Source organism: Lethenteron reissneri, chromosome 15 (genome assembly GCF_015708825.2).
Source record: "Lethenteron reissneri isolate LAM-NWPU_2019-01 chromosome 15, ASM1570882v1, whole genome shotgun sequence".
Classification (NCBI taxonomy): Eukaryota; Metazoa; Chordata; class Hyperoartia; order Petromyzontiformes; family Petromyzontidae; genus Lethenteron; species Lethenteron reissneri.
This window is the reverse complement of record NC_083793.1, coordinates 8062306-8082110: the sequence shown is the minus strand read 5'-3', so window position 1 is coordinate 8082110 and position 19805 is coordinate 8062306. Positions and strand designations below refer to the sequence as shown.

The following is a 19805-nucleotide window of genomic DNA, read 5'->3' as shown; positions in this document are numbered from 1 at the left end:
AATTCGGAACGCAACAACTCATGGCACCGTGCATAACTTTCGCTTAAAAGCACGTCTCGTTGTGAGATCGCTACCAATATTGCACTATTTTGTTACTTGACGCAATCTCAGTACTGTTTATAGCTCTTACATTTTCAAAGGGGGTTTTTTTTATTTGTCGAACGCCTCTTAGAAAACACGTTTTCATTCAGCGCTGGCTTTGTGAGACCTTCAACGACTGCAGAGATTTGCTCGGGAAATAAATGTCCTCCCGAAGTGTACAAAAGAAAGGCATAATGGTTTTTAATTTTCACATATTTTCCAAAGAGCTGATTGATCACGTGTACGTGATAGCTCGTAAACCTTTTCAGAATCCCAGCCTGCTCGTGTGTGGTTTGTTGGTTCTCTACATTTTCAATTCGTCTGTTTCCCTCCCCCAACGTTCTTTGTGAACAATATAGATTCATGCAATGGCTATAAATGTAAGTTGAGAAAACATTAACCACCTCCGATTTGCGGATGACGCATGTCTTCTTCTTGCGTGTGGCGATTGCTGATGACTCATGGTGACAGGCAATGGAAATGAAATACGTACAATGATCGAAAAAAAACGTTATAATGAAAGCATAAAAGTGAGATTCAAGATAAAATTTGCAAAAAACATGTCAGTTCACTCAACAGTTGAAGGTACGTCACGGAGGGACACACGTGGAAAACACATTCGAGTGAAATTTCGATTTAAAGCTTTCGTGACTGCAGGGATTCATCTTCTTGGTTCTTTCGGTAAAGTCACGTAAAAGGGAAGACATGTTCTTCACCTGAGGACGGCTGCTTGCGTTGTGGCCGAAACGTCGTGAGAATTATTTTATTATGTTTTATTTTTATTATTTTATTACTTCCCTTCTACGTGACTTTACCGAAAGAACCAAGAAGACATTCGAGTGAGTTTGTGTACCTTGGGCAATTATTGAAGGTGGAGCCAGGATTACATTTATGAAGTAGAGGTGGACAGCGGCAGTTTGGAGAGCTTTTGGGAAGCTGAACTTAATGAAAAGCAATGCCTGCCCAAAGAAGAAACATCCGAAATCCGTGCGTATTACCTGCTTTGACATATCGATCATAAACGTGGACACTGACACACGTTTTACAAAACTGAACAAAAAGCTGAGAAGTGCGAAAAAGGAGCATTCATAGGATCACATAGCCAAGACGAACATCGAATTGACTGTTTAGGGGCTTGAGCACGACACATCACCAACAGGGTTGTAGGCCTGTGGTAGAGGCTAACAACGGAGCGGCAGCTAAAGGAGAGAACACGCCTGGCAGGTCGTGCACTGCGGAGACGGAGTGATGAAAATCAGCTCGGTTGCAGGAGCTATATGGATTGTTGCATCACAAGACCTTTATTGATGGTGATGATTTTGGTAAGGCCTTCATCCAGCAGTGGACAGATAATGGCCTATGCCGATGGCGATTGAAGTACAGTTTCCATATGTTTCGCCACTCACTTCTTAAGAACCATATATAAAGTAATTATCTATAAGTGACTCGATTTCATTTACCATATTACACTGCCATTTCAACTCTACCCCCCTAAGTATTCTTTGGTGGAAATACATGCTCAAAATATGCTAATTCTTGCAACCAATACAAGATTCCCCATTCTTTTTCACAACTCAATATTAATGAATCATTCCAATTGCTTTTTTTTTGCAGCACACCACTCCAGGTGTTACGAGTGGGTGCTCAGACATTCCCTCCAGGATTAAGCCTCCAAATTGATGACAGAGCTTGGGACGAAGGAACCGCTATTATCCTTATTGATCGCACCCCCAGCCGTGGCCGGCAGACGTTCCACAAGGTATGAGTGTTTAAAATCAAAGCCAACTAATGCCACCGGTGAGTAATGCATCCATGAGCCCCAGTGGACTGTGGCTATGGTTTAAAGGCGCGGCTTGGACAAGGCGACAGGGGACAGCGTTGGATCACTGGCTGCTCGTTGACCTTTCTGGAGCCCATTCTTACAGGCAGACTTACTTGATAGAATTCAAAGTCAAGCAGTCATGTTGATTTATGGTCCACCCTTCACCGACTTACTCCATTCACTCGCTCACCAGTGGTCAGTCCACCTCCTTATCACTCTTGCATTCGCTACTTAAATTGTTACTGCTCCCATGAACTCTTTCGTTTCTTCACCCATGTTCAAGACTCAAAGTCTACCAGACTGACCATTTTGTCTCATCCTCACTGTGTTCAACCACCATGCTGCAGGTCTAAACAGTTGTCTTTTGGCGTTTTTTGCAGTGCGTGCGTTTGAAATTCACTCCCATGATCTCTCTTGACAATTTGTCTAACCTTGCTCAATTCGACAAAGGTGCGAACTCATAAATATTGCTGTTCGGTGTGGACTGCTGGGCATTTGGGGCTTTTGAGCCTGTGTTCAGCAACTGTGGTATAAAACACAGCAACCAGTGTTTCCATCCTTTGAGATAATCCAAAAACCATGCCATATCTATTGCATTATATTCAGTGATAGAAACGCGTGAAATCAAGGCCATGACCATCGTCTATTCCATGGATGCATGGTAGCATTTAACATGCAACAGAAACTGCTGAGGAGTCAAAAGCAGTCCAGTTTGGCTGCTTAAAACCCCCCAAAATCAGCTGGAAAGTATTGGTAGGATAATAGATTAAAATAATTGTTTATTTCCCTTATACGTGACTTTACCGAAAGAACCAAGAAGATTAATCCCTGCAGTCACGAAAGCTTTAAATCGACAAATTTTTATTGTAGTTTTCACGTAAATAAATACCTCCCATGCTTGTTTTTATTTGAGTAGATCCGGCGCTTCTTGGAGAAATGGTAAACGGCAAAAAATGTGAGTAAGCTTCTTAAAATCGAGCGGTGCATCTTTTAATTAATTTTAGAGATTCAAATAAGGGAAGTGGGCAGGTGGTCATACGGGTCAGAGCACAGAGGCTGCATCGGCGAGATCCTGGGGGTCAAACGTGGGCAGCCACTCATGATTAAAACCGAGTCCTCAAGTGTAGGCGATGATCTCAACCCTGTCACCAATAAGCGACCACAAAAAAAAACAAATCTCATCACGGTTTTTTTCCCCGTCACAATTTGGATAAAATACAGCGAGAAGGATAACAAACATCGATCGTCATGTACACACGTTACTATTTAGTAGGCTGCGTGGCAAAGTGCTGCCCCCTAGTGCGTTGATTAAAATAAGTATAACCCGTAAAAACAAAGTTTTTCAATCTAAATCCTTTATATGCGTGGCGGCTAGAGTCCTCTCGTCCTCTGGCTTGAGATGGCTGCCACCTATGGGTCAGATGATTGTCTGCAGTATTAAACAATTGGTAATTAAATATTTAATTTGTTTTTCCTAGACAGTGTAAAATTTTGGAAAAAAAATTTCACGAACATTAATTGTCTCGCACAACGAGTCTGTGTGCAAAATGTCAGCTCGATTGGATCACGGGAAGTGGGTTAAAAAACGACCGAAAGGTTTGCACGGTCGTAAGCAAGCAAGCAAGCACGCAAGCGAACTTAATATAAAGGATTTAAAAACATAATAACGTCGCTGGGTTTATATCGCTGAGAACGGGCAGGATTTCAATGCAACTTCAAACACATGGAGAAGCTGCATGGTTCCATAACCGTTCCAATGTGATTTCCTGCTCAAATGGTCACCGAGGCGGGACTCATCCCCTGCTTACAGCTAAGCCACTGCTGGAAATGCCACACTCCCGTGGCGAGGGGTGGGGTGGCAAGTATATCCATAGATCCACCGCTGTTGACTTCCCCACGAAACGGAACTGTTTTTTGTCAGATGGACGATGCGCCGAGTCAGATCCCCAACCTTCCGATTGCATTGTAAGCCGCTCGCTCTACGAGAGACATCTCGCCGATCATTCATGAGACCAATCATCATCAATTGCTGTAAAACCACACAAGCGGTGATATTGTAGCACCACGAAACACCCTTTGCGATCTTCTTCTTGGTTCTTTCGGTAAAGTCACGTAGAATGGAAATAATAAAATAATAAAAATACAATTATTCTCACGACGTTTCGGCCACAACGCAAGCAGCAGTCATCAGGTGGAGAACAGGTCTGTCGAGAAGACAGAGTCTCTGTCTGCAATCGGAAGACAGAGACTCTGTCTTCTCGACAGACCTGTACTTCACCTGATGACGGCTGCTTGCGTTGTGGCCGAAACGTCGTGAGAATTATTTTATTGGTTTATTTTTATTATTTTATTATTTCCATTCTACGTGACTTTACCGAAAGAACCAAGAAGATGAATCCCTGCAGTCACGAAAGCTTTACATCGAAACCATTTGCGATGTTTGAGGTGGATGAGATGGCTTGTAGGTCAGGTTGGAATTCTGCTCAATCTGCCCACTTAAATGCTATCACTATTTTTATTCTGTCCTAACGCGTGTTTATATTTTTACACGTGCTCTGTACAGGTCACACAGCGTTGCTTGGGTATTTAGTCATAACGTGAAGGCAAAAAGGCAAATATGTAGCGCAGAAATTGTGTTACACTGCATGTGGTGGAAGGGCCTCCAATGAACGGAATTTGGCCTCCTCTCTCGTTCACGCTGGAACCACGGCTTGGTGGAAACGTCCACACTTTAAACCTAGCCACACGTGGCCTGCCAATCGACAGCGTGATGTACCCGTTGACACGACTGAGTGGACCGTAGGCGGAATTTAAATTGCCTATTGTTTCAGCTGCCATATCGGAAGATCAAACCGGCAACCTCTGGATGCATCTATTAAAACGCCATATGAATTCAAATATGTATTATATAAAACCAGCACTTGACTTAAAGCTTTCGTGACTGCAGGAATTCATATTCTTGGCTCTTTCGGTAAAGATGAACCCATCTACGTGACTTTACCGAACAGACCCAAGAATATAAGCGAGTCTAGATTTGAAGCTTTCGTGACTGCAAGGATTCATACTTAGATACAGAAAATCTGGCTGTGACGGTCCCACCTGACGACGGAGACTTGTGTTGCCTCCGAAACGTCGTGATTTTTATTATTTTATTTTTAATTTCATTTTTTACCTACGTGACTTTACCGAAAAAACTAAGAGCATAATATAAGCGAGCACTATCACTTTTGTCCTCATTATATACCTCATCTCTCGACCACTTTAAAAGGTATTACACACGATTCTTTAATAAAGAGCGGTAACATTAAACTGAAGCCAATTTAATAGCGACCTTTTCAAGAGGATTTGCTATGTTAATTTACTGGCGGTGTAAAACCAAGCAAGCTCTGATTTAATGAAAACGAGTGCAGTGGCTTTCCTGATGTGACAACACTCCACTCTGGTGGCTACTGATACAGAACATCGCCTATTTGCACGATGCTTTGGCTCGTGATATGACCGATCACACACAGATTTTCATTGGCAATTTATTAAACGAAAATACAAGTTTTATTACAATACAATATTAAACGGACGTTATCATTTTTATTTCACAACACACCAGGGCAATGAAATATAGCAAACCCGTGTCTCGCGGCTTAAGCGACAGTGATTTTGCACCAAAATGTATTGTGGGGCACAGTTCACTGATTGCGCCCCATGTGGATCGACCACGAGATTCCTACGTGCATCATAACTGTGCTGCTCGCGAAGATGCTGCCGAGTAAGGGGCATACCATAAATGACGTCACGCACCTAGGGGGGCGGGGGTGTCAGACATTTGTGACGAGGTGTGACGAGGGGGGGGGGTGTTTGGAAAATGTGACGTCACATCAAAATGCGTAACTTTAAATAAATATAGACAACACGTTCTACTTAATTAAGTAGATTTTATCCTACAACATCAGAGTGCAGCGTCACATTAAATACGCACTACAATGACAATAGTTTAAAGCGATTTGAAGCATGTTTAAAAAAAAAATTTGGGGGGGGGGCAAAGCTTTGTGACGTCATATTTGAGGGGGGGGTCTGACTTTTTGTGACGCCGTGTGACGAAGGGGGCGGGGTTCAAAAATCGTACAAAATCGTGTGACGTCATTTATGGGCGGCCCCTAAGAACAGTGCCATCTTGTCTCCATCTTCCAAGGCCAAGTGGTGTTTTCCAGCGTCCAGTGGGGCTAAAGGGGTTAAACCACACAATTGTTTTATCATGCAGTATACAGTATTGTACGTGGATACGTGTACAGTACTGTACACTACAATTCTATACATTTACCATCCAAAGTTATATTTTACACAATAAAATATTAATCGCATTTTTTTACACTCAAAATACCGTTTAATGTTTGGGTTTATATCAGGTAACATACAATGAAAGGGGGGGGGGGTGTCATATTACAGACCGTGAATCAAACCCTCGTTTTTCCCATATGCCTCCGAGCCTGCAGATTGCGGATTTGCCGATTGTAGCTCCTGTCAAGAGCGTAGTAACTCCGCGCGACGAGCAAGGCTTTTTTATCCGACGCTATTTCCATGCAAATGTCACAATTCTTCGATGAGCGGTCGTCTCCTCGGTTCCTCGCATCGCTCTGCCTCGTACCCCTCCTCCAGCTGGCCCAAGGCCACAGGCATTTCGACCAACTTGAGGAATTCCGCTTTTGGTTTCACTTCCAGAAACTGGCGTACCTCCGGTGGGGGGCCAGCGCCGATGCCTGGCTGCCTTTGGTCAATCCCGGTCGGGTTGCGAGTGTCCCGTGGACTTCCCTCGTGCATACGGCTATTTTTTTGAGTCGGGGGAGATCGTGCGAGCACCGCAGACTCGCGCGCTTCACCCAACGCCGCCCGGTTCTCTGCCGCTCCCCTTGCCTGGATGTCCAGAGAAGGGGCCTCACCCTGATCCGAGACATCCGATGCCGACATCGCAGCCTCTTGATGTTTCATGGCATCAAAGTTGGCCTCGGTAGTGCCAACAGCTTCGTCCTCACATTCGCTACTGCTGCTGCTGCTCCCGTCTGTAGATTCACTACTACTGCTGTCTGAACTTTCGCTGTCAGAAGACTCGCTCTCGCTTTCCGAGTCCGAACTGCTGCTACTGCTGCTGCTGCCGCCATTCTCGTTCTCTGCCCATGCATCGTGTTGGATGTTGAGACGCTTGAGGTCAGAGGAGAGTCCTGACACCGCACCACTGGCTGCACTTTCATCCGCGTCCTTTATTTCTACTTTCAACTCCTTCTCCTCCTCCTAAACGGATAAAAGCAAGGAATATTACAATGTTACGATGTCGAGGAGACGAGTAAACGCCTGCCAACGGCAGTGCACCACCAAGTGTCAGAAAACAGAACTTCAAGTGACCTATTAATTCAAAGAGTGGTTTTTGCTGCATCTCCATCAGGGCTGATTTATCATTTCAATTCTCAAAAAGCTGCAATGAGGCCAATCTAAGCAAACCAAACATTTAAAATGACGGGTTTTTGTACAGACCTTAGTAAGCCCATCAATTGCCACAGTTGAGGACCTGGTTGGTTTACGGGTGGCTGCCGGATGTGACCCCCAATATATCAGCGCTGCTGACGGTGCTTTGTCCCAGAGCCACCCGGTCACTTAGTACACAACACAGCTGACTACACAACACAACTTGCTACATAACACAATACAACTTACTACATAACACAATACAACTTACTACACAATACAACTACACAATACAACTTACTACACAATACAACTTCACAATACAACTTACTACACAACACAGCTGACTACACAATACAACTTCACAATACAACTTACTACGCAATACAACTTACTACACAATACAACTTACTACACAATACACACTTACTACATAATACAACTACACAATACAACTTACTACACAATACTACTACACAATACAACTACACAACACAACTTATTACACAATACAACGTACTACACAATACACACTTACTACATAATACAACTACACAATACAACTTACTACACAATACAACTACACAATACAACTTACTACACAATAAAACTACACAATACAACTTGCTACACAATACAACTACACAATACAATTTGCTACACAACACAACTGACTACACAATACAACTTACTTCACAATTAAAAAAAAGACACCGTCGAGTTTTCCCCCCAAAAGTTGACTTCTCAAAAGGATGCAGCAACGCCCTTCAGAGTTTTGGCAACCGGTGAATGCAATGTCGTTTACATCAACAAGAGGGGGTGACGCACGGGGGGGTCACTCACAGGGGGTCACTCATAGGGGTCACTCACGAGGGGGTCACACACGAGGGGGTCACTCACAGGGGGTCACTCACAGGGGGTCACACACAGCGGGTCACGCACGAGGGGTTCACTCACGAGGGGGTCACTCATAGGGGGTAACTTACAGGGGGTCACTCACAGGGGGGTAACTTATGAGGGGGGGTCACTCACGAGGGGGTCACTCACAAGGGAGTCACTCACAGGGGGTCACTCACAGGGGGTCACTCACAGGGGGTCACTCACAGGGGGTCACTCACGAGGGGGTCACTCACGGGGGGGTCACTCACAGGGGGTCACTCACGAGGGGGTCACTCACACGGGGTCACTCACAGGGGGTGACGCACGAGGGGGCAGAGCTGTCCTGTATCTCGCTTTTGTCATTTTGACGACCCAGATCACTCTTGCAAAAGGGAGACTATCCCCGGGTCTGTTAAACAATTAAACGTGATGTCTGAGTAGGCTCAAGACATGTATTCTAGCTTTCATTTGACGCCCCCCTAAGCAGTGAATGAGGGCATGCAGCATGGCTGCTGTAGGCACCTGCTCCTTCTGCACCATGAGCGCGATCCTTTCCTCCTCCAGCAGATCGAATCCCAGCTCTTCTTTGCTTATCTTAGCTTTCCTAAGGGCGTCGGCGAGGTTCAGGAGGCGGTGAGGTCTGTGGCAATGAAGGAATTACAAGCAGATCGTCAAGTGGCAATTATAGCAACACTCAAGATTGTGGGTGGGAGAGACTGCAACTTGCACTGCTTACTTCGTCTTCTGGACCCAGATGCAGTAGTCGGTGATGTAGATGTCATTCAGGATGTAGGCAGGGTCATTCTCACGGAACAACTTGTGTGTTGCCAGAAGGCACTTCATCACACCCTGTCTGCCTGCAGGCAAACGACAACGCAAGGAGTTAAAGAGCGACGGCAAAAACGTACACAACACACGCACGCTCCGGTGAGTGGGAGACCAGACATTTCATCACGTACTACATGTGGTATTTGACATCACAGAGTTGAACGTGCATAGGGATACAGTGTTCATCGATTAAAATGATCACCGAACAAAATTCCTTACCCAGAGCAAATATACGAGCTGCATCTTCTACTACCTTCGAGACGAGTCCAAAGTGCCTGTAAAGTGGATAGCAAAGCGCTCTCCTTGCAAAGGACACCAGGACTTCTTGTAGAGTCTCATAAGTCTGAAATGATGCGTAAACAGAACGTCAGTAATAAGCGTGTATGCTCCCTTAAGAGATTGAGGCATCTAAGCATGACAAGATATGTGCACACCAAACTCGCATTTCATCGCAAGTGAATATTAATGATTTTACAAATATATACATATTCAAATGTGACTATATTTCCCACCTCGAACCAGCACAGAGTTCCACTGAGTTTGCGGATGTTCCAGGGTCCCTCCACCTGTGGAAAAACGCCCTGTGAAGAACAACTCATGGGCAACAGAAACCCATCCCGACTGGCCCAAATAATCCCAAATGATAAACACGAAATTAACTTCCCTCATTATTACCACTTAAAATACATACTTGCTACAAGTATGGGCATAGGCCTTGGTTTTTAACAGAGGGAAGGGCAGATTGACGAACAGTTGGAGGTGCCACATTGCACTTTAGTACCATGAGATGCATTGAACATTCAAACCAAGTTGATAAATTACTTTGTTTGATATGAACAGTTCTACACTGGAGGACATGGCGTATATCAGACAAACCCTAAAAAGTCAAACGTATAAGGGGGTTAAAGCGGTAGCAGTGGCAAGTGCACTGCACTTTGAATCCGGCAACCTGAGTTCGATTCCTGGCCACGGATAACATCTGTGGGAAGCGATACCTGAACTTATTCTGGGGCCACCCCTCCTCAACAACCCCCACTGACCCATGACCAACACAGCATAGGAAGGCATTCATCCAGCAGTGGACTGACAAAGGAGAGACAAGTTATTTTATGTATAAACTGTTTGGTTTTCAAATGTGCTTGTGCACTACTGCCCGAGGCCCATATTCTTACTCTCAGCTCGGCTCAGGATTAACTTTGGCACAAATCTAAGTAAGCTCAAAGCCACGCTTCACCTGAGCAGGCTTCAATCATGGTTCCAGCCATGCTCAAGATTTCCATGAGCTAAGCCTGAGCCAAGCCAAGCAACAACAGCTGAGCCACTCAAGCATTTTTGGAAGCAACCGAGTGGCTCAAACTTGAACTGAGCTCCGTTAAGAGGCCAAGCCCAGCCGTGACTAACATTACGGCCCTCAAAGTCTCGTCTATCTAACTAACGGAGCAGAAACACAATGGGATGGCATAGTCTGACCGGCGGAGTCAACACTGCCACTGAGCACCCTTACATGGCTCTCGCCGCCTGTGATGCGGACATCGTAGGCGACGGCCAGGATGATGTCCACCATGCCCAGGTAGGCCTGGCGTCGAGATGTTCGGTCCAGCACAAAGCTCTTGTTGGTGAAACGTCTGAGCTGCTCCTTATCCTCCTCTGTGAAGGGAACTGAAATGACATAAAATATTTTTTAAAACTTTCTTTTTTTAAACACGCTTTAATTAAATGTACTGTCCGAGCTGCCCCTCCCCCTGCCCCCTTCCTCCATCGCCCCTCCCCTCCTTCCACATACCCCGCCCCTGGGCATGGCTCCCCGAGGCTTTCCGTGACGTAAGGGACCACGTGGTGATTTACAGGCAACGTCAGTTGAGCGTGGACAATTAGAGCCGTTAAAAAGATCGTTTAAAAAATATATTTTTTATTTTCAATGATAGAATATAGTATTGTCATCAGTATGACATAGCTATACGAAGTTTGCAGTCGATACGACATTGGCAATACGGTTGAAATTGAGTTACAAGCGTTTTGGATATAACAACACATACAGTAAGTTAAATAAAAGCGTGTAAAAAGTTTTTTAAATATATGTTTTGGATTTTTTATGATAGAATATCGTGTTGTCATCAGTATGACATACCTATACAAAGTTTGCAGTCAATAGCACATTGGTTAGTGTGTAATAATTGAGTTACAAGATTTCTTTTTTGAGGATACAACAGACGAAGTGAGTTAAATAAAAGCATGTAAAAACCACAGCACCTTAATTATTTCCATATTCTTCTTTACCAAGTGTGGGATTCCAGATTCGACCATGTTTAGCATTCTTTTCTCAAGCTGTCCGCCACGCACTACAGCACACATCTTCAACTCCCTAAGACGCTGCAGTCGTGTGTGGAAATGCTTAATACGCGCCCTGACCACACTTGGATTACGAGTGGCTGCGAAAAACCTCCGTGCTAAACTCCTCCTCACCTTCCCCAAGCTGCACTGACCAGCGTGGCGAAGTATGTTCAAACATACCTCATGACCCCCACGACGTAAGGGAGTTCCCCCTCGGGGTGGGTGTACGTGCATATTTTCCTTCACTGTTAACATAGCACGACACTGGCAAAGACATGTTTACCACACATATGCGGTAAACGTCGCACCAATGTCTCTTGGCACTGTGCAGATCAATGGCAGAGCCAGGATTTTCAGGTAGGGGGGCAACCCCTCCGGCAATGAAAAATGATAGGAGTTGTTAGTAAGTAAGGACTTGTCCCTTGCTTTTTATTCGACGCGTGTGCGACGGTGGTGCAACCATCGATCGAGGGTCGAATTCGAACCGTGTGTGATCGGCATCGCGCTCGCTGAAGGTGTTTGCCTTCAGGGAAGTCGTGTACTGTATACGCAACTGCACACAACTCTGTGAGTCACTTATAACTGCTTTGCCGTTACTTATTGCCAATTATGGACTCATGCGATTGTCCTATCATCTCATAGAGTCCCTGGCACATAATAATACGCTACACAGTAGCAGTGAGGGTCGCAAAATGCCGATATATTACTAATAAACCCCAATGATCCGATCTAAATTAGGGATTTCGATCGGATCATTGGGGGGGGGCACGTGCCACCCCCCTCCCCCCACTGGCTCCGCCAGTGGTGCAGATGTTTCTCACCTGCTCCAGCATCGCAGCCGTCCCACCAAGGCCGGTAGCTCAACATCTCCATGACCGGCTCGTCTTCAAAGTAGTCGGCTCTGACAAAGCAGCACATGGCAACCACATGGCAATTGATGGCATTTTACACCACGTCACTGTTGGTAATTACCTGCTTGCTCAATACACCAGGCACGTGCTCATTAAAATGAAGCATCTGCATATTAATGACCTGGGACCTGTGGTGGGAAATGACCTAGAAAATAAATGCTAATCCAGTGCACGTCCACAACAATGCCACGCAATCATAAATAAACACCACCCCCTCTCCTAAGGAATGTAATGAATATGCACTCTACAACGTAATCTCCATATAATTTTAAATATGGATATTTGTAACTACAGTATAATTAATTCATTGAACAATATACATTTAAGGATGTAGCATTTCGCAACCATTTCATAATCATTGTAGTCGTCTGGGTTAGGCTGCGTATTGAATATATCTACTCTCAAGCTTTTGCCATGCACGAGTGTTGGAATCTTAACTTCATCTCCTGATGATGCCAGCAGTAGCGAGCAGTGGAAAAAAGTCGAGCAATGTGAAAAAATGAGTAGCACTATAAAATGAACTCCTATACAGAAGAGTACATTAAAAACTTAAGGATATATATTTATCTATTTTTCTATTTTACACACAGGAACAGCAACTCACAGGTAATGATCAGCGTCAAACTTTGAATCCTCCGCTTGCAGACGGAGTGCCCTGCGCTGTGCCGCTGTGGAGCTCTCTGGACTCTGCAGGTCGATGACATCGCTCAGCTCTTCCTGCATCCAACACATGTGACCCCCCCAACCCAATGGCATGTTAAATTAAAAAATTAACCCGTAAAAACAAAGTTTTTCACTATAAATCCTTTATATGCGTGGCATCGGTTTTATTTTATTATTCATTTCTGTTTTTCTTGAGTAAGAGTTTCATTTTTATCACATTGGTATTTTAAATTAAATATGAAAAAAAAAATTTCCTGAAGTGTCAAATTTTGGAAAAAAAAATTCACGAAAATAAATTGTCACGCACAACGAGTTTGTGTGCAAAATGTCAGCTCGATTGGATCACGGTAAGTGGGTTAAAAAACGACCGAAAGATTTGCACGGTCGTAAGCGCGCAAGCAAGCAAGTGAACTTAATATAAAGGATTTAAAAAGGGCCCAGCCTATGACAATGCTTGCACTGCACTCACATGCCCAGAATCTAGGGGAATACAAAACTTGCTTCTGCACGTGGCAGATTTGTTTTGCAAGAGATTCAACAAGCAAAAATCATACAACCACTCCCCTATCGAAGTCATGAAAAATGCATGGGTAACGCAAAATGTACATGAAGAACCTTTTGCCAAGCCACTCGACACACCGGGTATGTGGGTGGGTTATTTGGTCAGTGTGGGCTGGAGAAGGTTGGAAACATGTGGGAGCACTGAAGTACAGTCAAACAATTTATTGTGCTGGACTGCTCTCTGCTTCCCACAACATAGCTCCATAGCCGATAACAACTATTATACATTGTGGTCGCCCATCCAAGCGGGGTTGAACTTGGATTTGAAAATTGTGAGTGTAATGCAAATTTTCAAATACGAAAAAATGCAATGTACTAGACATTTTGCGTAATATTTGTTTTTACATTTGTCCCACAATTCTCCGTACACTTATGTATTACTAACAGATGCAATGCATGTCTTTGTCTAATAAAGATTATTGTGCCCATCTCATGTGACACATGGCTCCCTTAAGGCAGGCAGTCGTTGCCCTCATGCGCACGCTTTGAAAATCCCAAAGTTGTCTCACAAATCCCGACGGGGGATTTGTGTTTGACACCATCAGCTCGCTCAGTTCTCTCCGGACCTGCAGTCGGTGGAAGACACCAGTGCGTGATCCCCCAAATCCGTAGCCAGTGCCGCCCAAGCATGCCGGCTCCTCATACGGCTGCTGTTCCACCTGCCAGTCAAACTCCTCCTCGTCATCCTCCTCATCGTCATGCTCCTCCACACCCTCCTGGCTCTCACCCAGTGTCCCTGGAGCAGACGGCACAGCACGGCAAACCATGTACTCACTTCTGTTGCAGAATGCGATCAACGAGATGGACTCATTTAACAATGTGAATGCCATGTACGGCCCTTTTGAGAAACCACTGATGAATGGTGATGGGGGATTATGTGGCAATACTTCGCCACGCTAGTCATTGCGGGTTGAAGGCAGGGACTGTAGGCATTAGGTAGAGCACAATGGAACTTTCTGGACTGCCCTCAGGTGACAATACAGCGTCGCAGCAGTTCATGACAACAATTGTAAGCACGCTGGTCACCCATACAAGCATTATCCAGGCACAAGCGTGCTTAGTTTTAGATATCTGAAGAGATTGGCAACAGTGTGGGTGATTTGGTCTCTTCTGTTACTGTAATACTAGATAACATTTTCATGCAGGGATGAATAGAAGCTGACATATGGAAGAGAACAGTCACATTTTTTTCAATCCCGTACAAATCTCCCACTCTCACATCACATCCTGCTAGATTCGGACACATGCATCCATCCAATGGGTATATTAGAAATAAAACAAACTAGCATGCCATTCTGTCACGCCCACAGGTACTACGTTACAGTCGCGCTGACCATGATCATACCGCTTAATTAAGTTTGTCATGTGCTTGAGTTACTTTAGTTACCCATCTCGTTGACAAGCGTCTTGGCTGAGCGGGATCCTCTGGGAGCTAAGAGTGCCGTTAGCATGTCCAACCCTTCAAAGTGCTCCCCCGGGCTCTCCTTGGGGACTCGTATAGTGAACACGCCTGGCAGTTAGAAAACAAAATAATTAGAAGTGACACTTTTACTCATACAAAACAAATTATTTGCTAAAGCTGCACTGACAGTGGTGAACAAGCACAATTCAAAACAATATCAGCAAATTCACATTATTTTGCATTCTATTAATAAGGCTTGTTTCCTGAAAAATCGTCTATTATATATTTTACTTCCAATGCTGATGAATGTGTTGAGTTTTTCTTTAACCCACAGTTTTACAAGTTTTCATGCATATCATGCTATTGAACTCTGGTGGATTTTATTTGAAGACATGTTAATGAATTACACCCAATATGGATGGAATATATCGCATTGAAGTGATACTATTTTAGGTTTAATTGAAACATTTTTTTGCATTAGCTTCATCCTTGAGCTGGATTGATCAGCCAAAGAGTGTTTTTTATGGTAATGCAACCTGGGATCATCTGCATGAAAAGCAATATATAACAGCAAAATGTAAAGTTTTGAATTATTTGGGTCTTTCGGTAAAGCCACGTAGATACGCATAGGGCACGCGAATTGTCACTATCTACATGACTTTACCGAAAGACCCAAGGAATATGAATTCCTGCAGTCACGAAAGCTTTAAGTCAAGATGTAAAGTATTGTATTAGACATTTTACACTATATATGTTATTACCGCTAAATCTTTAATTATGTTAAGAAATATTTCCACTGTAAATGCACCATGTTGCTTTGTGATCAGATCCTCCTTTGACAAAGAGATGTTTCGTTTCCATGGGCTCTCCCACCTGGTTTAACATTAATGGGTGGAATAAATTATTTGTATAATTTGAGTGTAACACCGCACCTTTTTCTGCATCATAGGAGGCCTTTTCTCGTCCATCTTCAATTATCCGTCCTGGCAAATTCAACCTAACAGAGCATTTCAATTTATGAATGAAAATCAAGGGTAGCATTTTTTGATACTGGCTTGAATGTGGAATTTGCAAATATGTCCAAAGAACATAGATAACAAGGGCAAGATGTCACCCAACAAAAACGTAACCTGTTAGTTCATAAAATAATGTCAACAGCTATCATACTTCATTGGAACCTCATTTGCCAGTAAAAAATATAATTGTTTTTTTACCCTTTTATCTGGCAACAAAACTAACACCTTTTTTTACAAGGAGTCATGTTTGTCATGTTTGTATAGACCACAATACCTGCAGTCATAATGCAAACAAAAAACATAACTCTGATCATGTATGCACTGTCCTTGAAGTTGATTGGTCCACACCCGAGACAGCTTTCCTTAGAGCCTTAGAGCCTAGTCTCACATGGGTTGGACCAACACCATGTGAGACTAGGCTCTACGGAAAGCTGTCTCGGGTGTGGACCAATCAAATTCAAGGACAGTGCATACATTATCAGAGTTATGTTTTTTGTTTGCATTATGACTGCAGGTATTGTGGTCTATACAAACATGACTCCTTGTAAAAAAGGTGTCAGTTTTGTTGCCAGATAAAAGGGTAAAAAAACAATTATAGCTATGCTACTTATTGCATATGCTTTTCTGGTTGTGCTGTACAGCTTTCCCATGTGTTTTTGGATTGTACCGCATGTGGTTCGGCACGATGTTCGCCTTCCTGAAGATGCTTCCAGGGTGTGCAGTGAAATGTCGGACATATACCGCACGCACAGTACAGCCCGAAACACATGGGGGAGCTGAACTGCTATCATCCGGGTGTATTTGTGCTCCGGGCAAGGAACTGTGTTGTGTGGCAGCACTTGCCTCAAGAAGTAGGGCTTGGCGTAAAACTTGAAGTCGTGACCATCGATGTAAAGGTCCAGCTCTGAGACACGTGCATAGGGCACGCGAATCGTCAGTGTCAGGTGATCGGTGTCTTGGCTCAACTCGAATGCCGGAGTGAGCATGGTTAGCTTTCGATTCGTCTCTGGGTGAAGTACAGAACAGAGAGGGGAGCCGTTTAATGAACGAATGTGGGTCATCATCAGCCATGTTCTTTTGACTGCTGGATGTATGACTACCAACACTGCCATCAACCTATAAGTTCAGCAACAATCCATCTTGCTCGTAAACTTTGAATTCCACACAATGATAAACAGCTGACATTTCCAGCTGTGCTGTGACAAACTACACGCGCATATAGTAAAACCCACTTGATCAATGATGTCCATCTTTGTTGAGAATCATTTATTTAAATTAGAAACCTCCTTTACAGTATTTATTAGGTCTTTAATTAAATGTACTTTAACAAATAGTTGTCTCACTTGCTCTGCAATAAAATAACACATTACTTAATTTTGGAGCTTTCGTGACTGCAGGAATTATTATATGGTTCTTTCGGTTAAGTCACGTCTAAAGCTTAACCGAAAGAACCAAAGAATAACACATTACTTTATCGAGAAAACACACTTTAATTGCAGTTTGCATTCATCATTCAAAATGCCTTCTCCTGCATCCTTTTAAACTTGACTAGCAGCTGGCACCGGTGTACTGGCATAAACCAATAATTTTGCATCACCAAACCACAATGCATGGGAAAACTTTGAGTGGCAAAGGGGCACGGGACTTTCTGCCCCTGTTAAAACTCAGGGCACTCGATTGCTGACATGGTCATTGTAAATGTCACCATGATTGACACTAGGGGCTATAGCCCAGTTTTTATTATTGCGGAGAGGCCACCGTCAAATTAAAAGCAATGGCGTTTGTTCGATATCCACATGATGAATTACATACAATAGCTAGAGCACAGTTTCCTAGCCATAGTTTCTGCTCCATAATCTCGGTTCTTTCGGTAAAGTCACGTAAGTATAGACAATAATAAGTTAAAATAAAACAAGTAATTTTTTTTATTTTAGGTAAAGAAAATAATAAATAAAAATGTAATAAACTATTATTTCTATTTTAGGTAAATAAAATGAATTAAACTTAATAAACTATTATTTTTATTTTAGGAAAAGAAAACAATAAAAGTAAAATATTTCTTATTTTATTTATTATTATTTTTACCTACGTGACTTTACCGAAAGAACCAAGAGTATGGATCCTTGCAATCACGAAAACTTCAAATCTCGATAGTTTCTGCTGATCACTCACGTTATTACACTGCCCTCTGCTGCTACTCACAATGTACTGTATTAGACATTCGCTACTGTGCATGGACTACGCAGGGGTTTGAGAGGGCCTTGAATGGGTTCTTAGAGGGACACACACGAGCTCAGTAAAGTCCGTTGTACTCGTGCAGGCATCTTCTGCCAGCAGTGGCATGAGGACGTAATTGCAAGGCTGCAACTTTACCCGCCCTATGTACAGTATTGTGATCATACTAAAGCGGCCGAGTACTGTTCACACAAGTACCAAACACACGACTCACGCCTGTCATCCGTCACATTAAATAGTACATTATTACATACAAAAGTAGCAACAACTAAAAACATAAGCAAAGGCAAAAGCACCGCATGGAAATGAATCTGCCCATCACCACAACAACACGTGGTGCCAGTCTGAATGCACGCACGGAGGACGATTTTTTGTTTAAAAACCAACCCCAGATATCAAAGGCTACCTACCCCACGACTTCTTGAACGTGCTGTTGGGGGCAGAGGCAACAGCCCAAACGGGGGCGTGAGCGACAGTGGCAGGAGGACGCGGGCGGCTTAAGAAACGAGGCGAGAAAGCGAGACGCGTGGTGGTGGTGGTGGTGAGCGACTTCGCCTTGGCGACACGTGGGGCGCGGGGCAGGAAGTGACGACACGGGGGGGAGGAGGGGAGAGGAAGGGAGAGGGGAAGGAGGGAGGGAGAGGACAGGGAGGGGAGAGTGGGGGAGGAAGGAGGGAAGGAGGGAGGGGGAAAGGAGAGGGGGGGGGGGAAAGGAGGGGGCGGGGAAAGGAGGGGGGGAAAGGAGGGGGAAGGAGGGAGGGGGGGAAGTAGGGAGGGGGGGAAGGAGGGAGGGGGGAAAGGAGGGAGGGGGGGAGGAGGGAGGGGGGGGAGGAGGGTGGGGGAAGTAGGGAGGGGGGAGGGGAAGTAGGGAGGGGGGGGGGAAGTAGGGAGGGGGGAAAGGAGGGAGGGGGGAAAGGAGGGAGGGGGGGGAAGGAGGGAGGGGGGGAAAGGAGGGAGGGGGGAGAAAGGAGGGAGGGGGGGAAAGGAGGGAGGGGGGGAAAGGAGGGAGGGGGGGAAGGAGGGAGGGGGGGAGGAGGGAGGGGGGGAAGGAGGGAGGGGGGGAAGGAGGGAGGGGGGGGAAAGGAGGGAGGGGGGGAAAGGAGGGAGGGGGGGAAAGGAGGGTGGGGGGGAAAGGAGGGAGGGGGGGAAAGGAGGGAGGGGGGGAAAGGAGGGTGGGGGGGGAAAGGAGGGTGGGGGGGAAAGGAGGGTGGGGGGGAAAGGAGGGTGGGGGGGGGGGAAGGAGGGTGGGGGGGAAAGGAGGGTGGGGGGGAAAGGAGGGTGGGGGGGAAAGGAGGGTGGGGGGGAAAGGAGGGTGGGGGGGAAAGGAGGGAGGGGGGGGAAGGAGAGAGGGGGGGAAAGGAGGGAGGGGGGGAAAGGAGGGTGGGGGGGAAAGGAGGGAGGGGGGGAAAGGAGGGAGGGGGGGAAAGGAGGGTGGGGGGGGGAAAGGAGGGTGGGGGGGAAAGGAGGGTGGGGGGGAAAGGAGGGTGGGGGGGAAAGGAGGGTGGGGGGGAAAGGAGGGTGGGGGGGAAAGGAGGGTGGGGGGGGAAAGGAGGGTGGGGGGGAAAGGAGGGTGGGGTGGGAAAGGAGGGAGGGGGGAAAGGAGGGAGGGGGGGAAAGGAGGGTGG

General features: G+C 45.2%; 1 protein-coding gene across 2 annotated transcripts; it reads right to left on the bottom strand.

The window, feature by feature from the left end:
* Nucleotides 1-5342: 5342 nt before the first annotated feature.
* SHQ1 (SHQ1, H/ACA ribonucleoprotein assembly factor) lies at nt 5343-18747 on the bottom strand. Of its 2 annotated transcripts, XM_061551970.1 has the most exons (13): nt 18591-18747; nt 16789-16951; nt 15862-15926; nt 14915-15037; nt 14094-14263; nt 12908-13020; nt 12214-12293; nt 10566-10720; nt 9574-9627; nt 9281-9404; nt 8970-9090; nt 8756-8873; nt 5345-7183 (listed from the first exon to the last, which is right to left on the bottom strand). In XM_061551970.1, exons 2-13 carry the CDS (start codon nt 16929-16931, stop codon nt 6485-6487), a joined length of 1965 nt encoding a protein of 654 aa, XP_061407954.1. In that variant the 5' UTR covers nt 16932-16951; nt 18591-18747; the 3' UTR covers nt 5345-6484. The 2 variants fall into 2 exon arrangements, with proteins under 2 accessions (XP_061407953.1, XP_061407954.1); XM_061551969.1 differs by lacking the exon at nt 18591-18747 and having other exon boundaries at nt 5343-7183; nt 16789-16968.
* Between the last annotated feature and the right edge of the window lie 1058 nt (nt 18748-19805).